The sequence below is a fragment of the Macadamia integrifolia genome, chromosome 14 (genome assembly GCF_013358625.1).
Source record: "Macadamia integrifolia cultivar HAES 741 chromosome 14, SCU_Mint_v3, whole genome shotgun sequence".
NCBI lineage: Eukaryota > Viridiplantae > Streptophyta > Magnoliopsida > Proteales > Proteaceae > Macadamia > Macadamia integrifolia.
Window position 1 is genome coordinate 21,629,285 of NC_056570.1, and position 9,047 is coordinate 21,638,331.

General features: G+C 35.4%; 1 protein-coding gene across 1 annotated transcript; it reads left to right on the top strand.

Moving 5' to 3' along the window:
• Positions 1–3,584: 3,584 nt before the first annotated feature.
• Positions 3,585–5,366, top strand: LOC122062077 (cytochrome P450 89A2-like). The gene has a single exon (XM_042625718.1). The coding sequence runs from the start codon at positions 3,677–3,679 to the stop codon at positions 5,204–5,206; it is 1,530 nt and encodes a 509-aa protein (XP_042481652.1). The 5' UTR covers positions 3,585–3,676; the 3' UTR covers positions 5,207–5,366.
• The last annotated feature ends 3,681 nt before the right edge of the window (positions 5,367–9,047 follow it).

Sequence of the window (9,047 nt, forward strand, 5' to 3'; positions counted from 1 at the left end):
AACACAATAATGCTATTTATACTTTTTAAAACAACTAGTAACCACATGGGTGGGTCACTCAGGTGGGCGGATGCGCCCGCCTGTGACCGCCCACCTGAGACCCGAAAATCTGTCAACAAGTGGAATTTTGATGGAATTCGACTCTCGGCGTGTATCTCATTCTCGACACAAGGTATATTTTACGTATGCACTTTAGGATACGGCTACATACCAGCATTATCCGTACATGGCCTTATGATACGTACATGTGCACGGCTTTGGTACACCCGTCTCCTCTGTCACTGACTCGGACTTGTCTGGCCAACCTGTGTTCAAAGTCACCCTTGCCATCATGGTCCATAAGGAACCCGCTTTAACCCCTCTCTAGTTCGGGTCCTGCATGGTTAAACCGGGTCAACCGTGTAATTAGACCAGGTTTAAAAAGTAGGGTATCACATTTATAGCTCGGTTAAGGCCTGTTTATGATAGCCCGATTAAAGTCTGAGACCGATCGGCCCGATTATTAACCGTACCATGTCCCCCAAAGCGAGACCCATTTACTTAAATGGGCGTTCACAGCGTAAGACTTCCAAGTGGTCAAGCCAGATTAGGCCCAACTGAGACCGGCCCGGCCCGGCCCGACCCGACCGGTTGACACCTCTAATTCAAACATCATTTTGATCCTTCTATGACTTTTAAGTGTAGTATCTGGGTGGGATCTTCTGACCTGAATTGGGATTGGCTGGCATTATTGCCATCAGTTGGTTCATACCGACCAATACAACAGATATTCCAACCAGCATCCAATAAATCAATTGATCTGGATTGGGATCAACATTTGGTACTGACATGGTCGAGTTAAATTTGCTTTGGGTTTTTTTTTTTTTTTTCCGGGTTTATTTGATGTAGTGGACATATTTATAAACCTATAATAATTATCTTAAATCTCAACACGGCATCTATTTTATTAGTTAATCTAGTTATGGTCTTTTCATTTTTATTTTTTTTTTCATCAAAAGTTTTTAGTTAGGCTATAATATGTGTCTGACAGTCTAATCTTATTTCAATCACTTTCCTTTTTTATTTTCAGATTCCTAATTAGTTTAATTTATGTTATTAGTTTATGATTGGTTTAGGTATTTTCTTTTTCTTTTTTTCTTTTTTTCCTTTTAGGAATTTGACAAATAAAGTGGGGTGTGTGTGTGCATGCACGCTAAATCTAACATTAGTTTGAAGGTTGGGACACTAGTGGTGAACCCAACCCTACATATCAAGGGTGATGGCTAATCTTATTTTTTTCCTTTCTTTTAGTTTTAATTTTCAGAAACCCCAAAGTGAAATACTTTAGTTTCAAGAATCATAGTTTGTTCCTGTATCCTCAAAATCTCCTATTTTCTAGATTAGATCATTTAATACAAATCAAGAGAAGGCATGTAGAAGCATCAACAAAGATGAGACTTTTACCTTTCATGAGGGGTGGGGTGTCATTTTTTTTCCTATTGAATCTGGATGTAGGAGTCACTTTGCCTTTCAGGCTTCTTTTTTCTATATGATAATAAGGGAAACTAAATTAATCCTAACATTGCAGAGATGTGAAATTTACTTAAATGCATAATAACCGTAGAATTATACACTTCTATCCTCAAATCATGAAAATAGAATAAAAATGATACCTAAAAATGTATGTATATATGCAAAAAAAAAAAAAAAAAACCCTTAATTTCTAGACATACATGATATAATGCACAATAATATATAAAAAGTCACCAAAATATGTAAGACTCATATTTAACCTCATTGTCCTGTTGATTTAAGATCAAAAGACTGTGAAAACTTGCATAAAATAATGAATGCAATATAGAAACTATAGAAACTAAAAAATAAATAAATTCAGAATACAATACAAATATAAATAAAAATAAAAATCCAAAATAAATAAATAAAATAATAAGTGAATTTTGAATAAATCAGGAAAGGAAGAGCAGATCCTAAAATAGTTCAAAATTCCAAAAAGTTCTATGAAAAATTACGGATTAAAATCGTAATCTTTGGCATATTGTCATTACCTAGTTTATGACAACAAAAATATACCTATAGTCTTGTGATGGTAAATTGAAAAGTAATTAATCAAATCAAGCAAAACAAATGAGAGATGAAAATAAACCTATAGAAAAAGAATATAATATATTATGGAAGTCCTGAGAACATACACAACTCAGTTTGAGAAGCACGCCATATTGAGGTAAGCAATATATTCTAGAACTCACTGTTGCAAGGTTCTTCTACACTCCCTAAAAGTGCTTATGGACGTGGGTTATGAGTCTATTTGTTACTTTGGGAGGCCTCCTTAGCCTCTAAACTTTATATAAAATCAAACTTCATTTGAGCGCTGCCCCTCACCCACCCAAATGCCTCCGCATGGTTGTCTATTGACTTGCGTGTTAGTGCAGTGGCCTTGCAAGGGAATAGAATTCTCTTACTTGTTCTTATATATAACAACAAATTAATGTTGGATCCATGAGCAATTCCTATTATGCCCTCAACAAACGAACTAATGCAAGATTCTACATTTTTTTTTTTTTTCAAAAGTCAGAGGAAATCCACGACATCAATATGCAGATTCTTGTATACTGCCTCTCACGTTCCACCATTGGACACCACACTCTTTCTCTACATTAAATGCCTCACATTGGACAATTCCTCACCCATGACACCAATTCAGACTTTATTTGAAATATTTTAAACAACAGGGCATATTGATTTTGTGCTGACCAATGTAAACCATCGCATATGCAACTAAAGGGATCGAGTCAGAAGCTATTTTCTTTTTATCTTTTTAATCACTAGAGAGAGGCAGAGCATGAGGCAGAGGGGAGGAAAGGGCCAATGGGTGCCTTGTTGTCATGTTGAGCAAGTCATTGTATTTTAGAGAATTTTTTGAGTTAGGGTTTCAGAGTGAGTTTTCTTACCTCTGCTTGGGTGTAATATATCTTTTGCATAATGAAACATCTTCTTCTTCGCTCGAGGACGTAGCACACCACACCAATATGTAAACCTCATTAAATTTCTGTATTAAACGAATTTATTGTTTATTTATTTTCGTATTTCATGGTGTTTGTTTAGCCTTTCAAAACTTTGTTTGGTTTTCTTTCCGGATTTGGAAAAAAAACAACTAATTCCTTTAACATTTCTTGAAAAACATATCCATAAGACCATACGTCACAAGATTTACTACATCGCAATCGAGGACGTAGCACACCACACCAATATGTAAACCTCATTAAATTTCTGTATTAAACGAATTTATTGTTTATTTATTTTCGTATTTCATGGTGTTTGTTTAGCCTTTCAAAACTTTGTTTGGTTTTCTTCCCGGATTTGGAAAAAAAACAACTAATTCCTTTAACATTTCTTGAAAAACAGATCCATAAGACCATACGTCACAAGATTTACTACATCGCAAGATGCTTGCACGCATTGGGGCATGGTGACAACACTGACAAGAGGCATGAAAAGGGTAGCCAAACGTAATTCAGTTTTAAGACCAGAAATCTATTTATAATCACAGAAATCGTTACTATCTCATTTATGAGTTGTCTCTTCCATCAAGAATTAACCCTCCAAATTCTCTACCACACCTTACAAATATTCAAGCCCATTACACCAATCATCCGTTTCATCTCTGTAGAGATCTCTAATGGAGGTCTGGTTCATCTTCTTCCTTTCTCTCTGTCTCTGTGCAGCTATCAAATCCTTCCTCCATCTCTCCTCCCATGGCAAACCCAAGCAAACAAATTTCTCCCTCCCTCCAGGCCCTCTTAAAGTACCTATAATCGGTAACTTACTATGGCTTCACAAATCCTTCACTGATTTTGAACCAATCCTCCGAAACCTTCGCCAAAAGTACGGTTCAATCATTACCCTCCACATTGGCTCTCGCCCAGCCATCTTCATCACCAACCACTCTCTCGCCCATAAAGCCCTTATAGAGAACGGTGCCGCCTTCGCCGACCGCCCACCAGCCACCGATTCTGAACGAATCATTAATTCTAACCAACACAACATCAACACTGCTTCCTATGGTCCTCTTTGGAGAACCCTTCGTCGGAATCTCACTTCTGAGCTCCTCCATCCTTCTAAGGTTAAATCCTATTCTCATGCCCGCAAATGGGTATTGGAAATCCTCAAGGAAAGGCTCAGATTCCATGGTGAATCAGGTGAGCCTGTGCGTGTAATGGATACCTTTCAGTACATCATGTTCTGCTTACTGGTTTTCATGTGCTTTGGGGATAAACTTGATGAGAAGGTCATTAGAGAAATTGAAAATGTAGAGAGAACCTTACTTGTTAGTTTCCGCTTCTTCAGTGTTCTTTCGTTCTTCCCTACATTGGGCAAAATCTTTTTCAGAAATCGTTGGCAGAAATTGCTTGATATGCGTCAGAGACAGGACTCTGTTATAGGTTCTCTAATTAGAGCCCGAAAGGAGAAGACGCAAGTGAACCCACATGAACTCTTCGTCTCTTACATCGATACAATGTTCAATCTTCAAATCCCAGATGATGAAGGGGGACGAAAGCTCACAGAACAAGAAATGGTGACTCTTTCTTCAGAGTTTCTAAATGCTGGTACAGACACAACATCTACTGCGCTTCAATGGGTCATGGCTAATCTGGTGAAGCACCAAGAAATCCAAGAAAAGTTGTATTCTGAAATCAAAGAAGTGGTGGGTACAGGTGAAGAAGAGATCAAAGAAGAGGATTTGGGGAAGATGCCTTACTTGAAAGCTGTGGTTTTGGAAGGGCTAAGGAGACACCCACCAGGCCATTTTGTGTTGCCACATGCTGTCACTGAAGATATTGTGTTGGATGGCCATGTTATACCAAAGAAAGCTGCAGTGAATTTCATGGTTGCAGAGATGGGATTGGATCCAAAGGTTTGGAAAGAGCCAATGGAGTTTAAGCCAGAGAGGTTCTTGGGTGATGAGGGGGAAGGGTTTGATATAACAGGGACTAGGGAGATCAAGATGATGCCATTTGGTGCAGGGAGGAGGATTTGCCCGGGACTTGGGTTAGCTGTGCTGCATCTGGAATTTTTTGTTGCAAATTTGATCAGAGATTACAAATGGACGGCTGTTGAAGGAGTAGGTGTTGACTTGTCAGAAAAGCCAGAGTTCACAACTGTCATGAAAAATCCATTGCATGCCCACATCTCTCCTAGGGTGAAATAAGATATTGTCATCAATCTCATTGAAAAAAATTATATATTTCACTTAAAAATATATTATATTAAAAAGGCCAAGATATAAGATTAATTTTTTTTTGGGTAAGAATTACATATTTTTTTAACACCTTGGTGAGTTCAATAAGAAAACCCCTTTTTAAGTCTCAGACCTTTTGTGACTTATACTTTTGATGGTTTTTTTTTTCCGTTAAAAGATGTTGATAGTAGATACCATGGATTGTACTCCCACATTTGCTATCCATCACTAATTTTAAGTTGTGCAAGTGATATTGCAAAGGTTGAAGTGAATCTTAAAAATATTTGATGATAATTTAAGAAATTTTAGAGCCTATAACTTGTCACATCTTATCTTATCAAAACTTCATTTGACAAATTGATCTCACTCGTTGATCCAGGAGTCTCCTAAAAATGAAGATCCTCAAGAAGAACCTATGATCAGAATTGTGGATGAATTGATCAAAGATTTAATTGAAGATAAAGACTATCTTAGAAAATATTATATGGAAAAGGAGAAAATCAAGATCATCATTTTAGATACTAAACATGTGGAATTTATTCTTTTGTAATGGATTTCTAGGTGATGATGAATCTTTCATATTTTAGAAGTTGAAGATGAGTTTTTTTTTTCAACAGCAGAGGAATTGATTGAGGCCAAACAGTTATTGGGAGCCTTTATTTTGATCCCATGATTGGGTTTTATGGGCCTTGGGTTTTTTGCTTTTATATTAATTTGATGCAATTCATCTTTTATAAGTCCAGATTTAAGTTTTAATTAAAAATACGGGATATATTTTTTAGTTAATTTAGTTTGAAACCTATTTCTTTATTTATTTGGTATTGAGTTATTTAGTTAGGTTGGAATAGATCTCTAAGAGTTTAGTCTTATTTCAATATTTTATTTTATTATTTTATTTTTATAGTTAGTATACGCTACCAAATCAGTTTAGAATAGGTTGAGGCCTTTCTTTTTCTTTTTAGGTCTATTTTTGAGTTTTCTATATAAGTTTCTAATGGGCTATAATTTTGTACCCAAATTTCATTGATAAAGTTGCCTTCCCCCCCCCTTTTGGTTATGCTTATTTAGACCTCCCTACTATGGTTATTCAGTAGACTCCCTGGTGGTAATTCCAAGATTGGGTACTGTCATGATGGCAACCCTATTGATCAGGTGGTGATTCGGGATCATATCCTTTCATTATATGTTTAGGAAAAAGTCTCTCTTCACATGAGGTGTAGGGTGCCTCTACTCATATTAGAGTTGTTTATTATATCTTTTTTTTCTTTAAAAAATTGAAAAAATTAATCCATGTGTGTAGGTGTTTCCTACTAGAAAAATATCTTCTTCAACATCAACGATCCATTCAATGGTTGGAAGTGTTTGGACACGTATCCCTAGGTGTTGAGACGCGCAACCAAGCCCTCCCAACTCTTGGATGAATCATTGAAGGGTGATTGGAGGGTGGAGTCGTTGGAGAGGAGCCAGATCCATTTCCTACCATCATGTTTAGAGACCCTTTTCCCAAATGTTTATTAGGGGATATTGTCTTATCTATTGCTTCATCAAAATACCAATCCATAAACTGATTCTATTCCGAACTTCCTTTCTTCTTAACCTCTTAATTTTCTATTATTAAGAAGCATTCTGAAAAATTTTAAGATCCGACCAGCGCATTGCTTTATTATTTTGGTGACGTGTTCCCTCTAACTAGAGTCTTCGACCATTATATTGACTAAATCAGACCCTTTGATATTTTGATTTTGTATTTTCTTGCTTATGATCTATCCATATTAACTGTTATCTCATCAAAGGTTTGACATTGCATTAGATAGTTTACATAATATAACATAATCAAATTAAATTACATAATAGAATAGCATATAGAATAAAATTAATCTAAGCTATTGTTTATTAGTAAAAGAGAAAAATAGTAACCTTACGTTATAAGCATATAACGTTCATAAAGATGTCATTCTATAAAGCAAAACCCTAAATATGATAAGAAAGGAAAATAAACTAATCTAAACATTGCACACATATGAAATTAATTTAAATGCATAATAACTATAGAAATATAGTTCTATCCTAAAATCATGAAAATAGAATAAAAATGATATCTAAAAAATTCCTTAATTTCTAGAATGCAAAAATACATGATATAATGTAAAATAATGTAAAAATAAATTCTAAAACATTAGCAAAATATGTGAGACTCTTATATATTATCTCAAACATGTAGAAAACCAATTGTCCTATTGATTTAAGATCAAAACGATGTGAAAACTTACATAAAATAATGAATGCAATTAAGGAACTTAAAAATAAATCTAGAATACAATATAAATACAAATACAAACCCAAAATAAATAAATAAATAAGGAAAATTTTGAATTATTTATGAAAGGAAGAGCAGATCGTAAAATAGTTCAGAATGATAACTCACAAAGTAATTAACCAAATCAAGTAAAACAAATGAGAGATCAAAATAAACCTAAAGAGAAAAAAAATAATATATTATGGAAGTAAGCAAGATAAATCGCATTAAGCAATATTCCAAAATTGTTGCAAGGCACTTCTACATTCTCTAAAAGTTCTTGTGGACATGGGTTATGAGTCTATTTATAAATTTGGGAGGCCTCCTCGACCTCTTAGATTTGTAAAGAATCAAATATCATCTGAAACCATTGAATTTTGGATGAGATATATGTGGTTTATTATCAATGATAAAAACGAGGATAAATAGGTTAAACAATGAACATTGTGTTCAATCACAGTTTGTGCTATGTTTGTCTTGAATTCTTGACCCATTTTGAAGATTGACTCACCCAATATATTTTGGTGGCTACTTGAATGGGATTTTTTTTCTCTGAAGTTTGAGTGGTATCAGATGGCCCAAACCCCGGGTCCATCACTAATCTCTTAAAGGTTTGTGGCCGCAAAGCCCTCACGGTACAGTACAACCCGACCAGATATGACCCAATGAATTGACCTGACTTGAAGGAGTATATATTTCTTATATTGTCTTGTTGTGCAAGCGAGTGAATTTTGGGCCTTTTCATGTTAAGGTTTTCAGGGGAGAGTTCTTGCTGCAAATTTAGGTGTTCTTGAGAGATCTCGATTGTAATATTTCGTCCATCATATAGTGAATCATCTTCACGTTCGCCCATGGATGTATCACATCACATCATTGTGTGAACAATGTTATATCTCTATGTCTTGCATGAATCTATTCATTTTCTTTTCAGATTTGTTGGTTGTTCTAACAGCTTATTCGTCCTAGATCATGCTAACAACACTTAGAAACGCATCCAAGCTACTCAAGAATTGAATAAAGCTTATCTATTCAAGTTTTGGGTGTGAAAATTTTGGAATAAAAAGTCCTTATGTGCAAAGTCCTAGACGATTATATTACGTATCTAAATCAATGTTTTTGAAGTCAATAGCATATCGTAGGACGAGCTTTCAATGTTGACGTGGGGTTTTTCATGTTGAAGAAAGCCATTTGGGTGTTGAAATGTTGGTTGGTCGTGTGTGCCATAACTGTTTGATTTGGATTTGGACTTGTTTTGGACTAATTCAAACTTAATTAATTGTTCAGAAGTCTTCAGGTTCTACGGTTCACCTTGATGTGAGCCTAGAAGTTGTGTGTGAGGCAAACTCTAATATTCCTGCCCCCCCTCCTAAATCTTGGAAGGGCACCTCAATATAATGTGAATTCTGTGAGACTAATAGTTCTTCTGCCGCTTCTTTGGAGGAGATTTTTGAGTCTATGCTAAGTGATGCCATTGTGGATCCAATCTTAGAATCTCATCTCCTTCCCATTTCATAT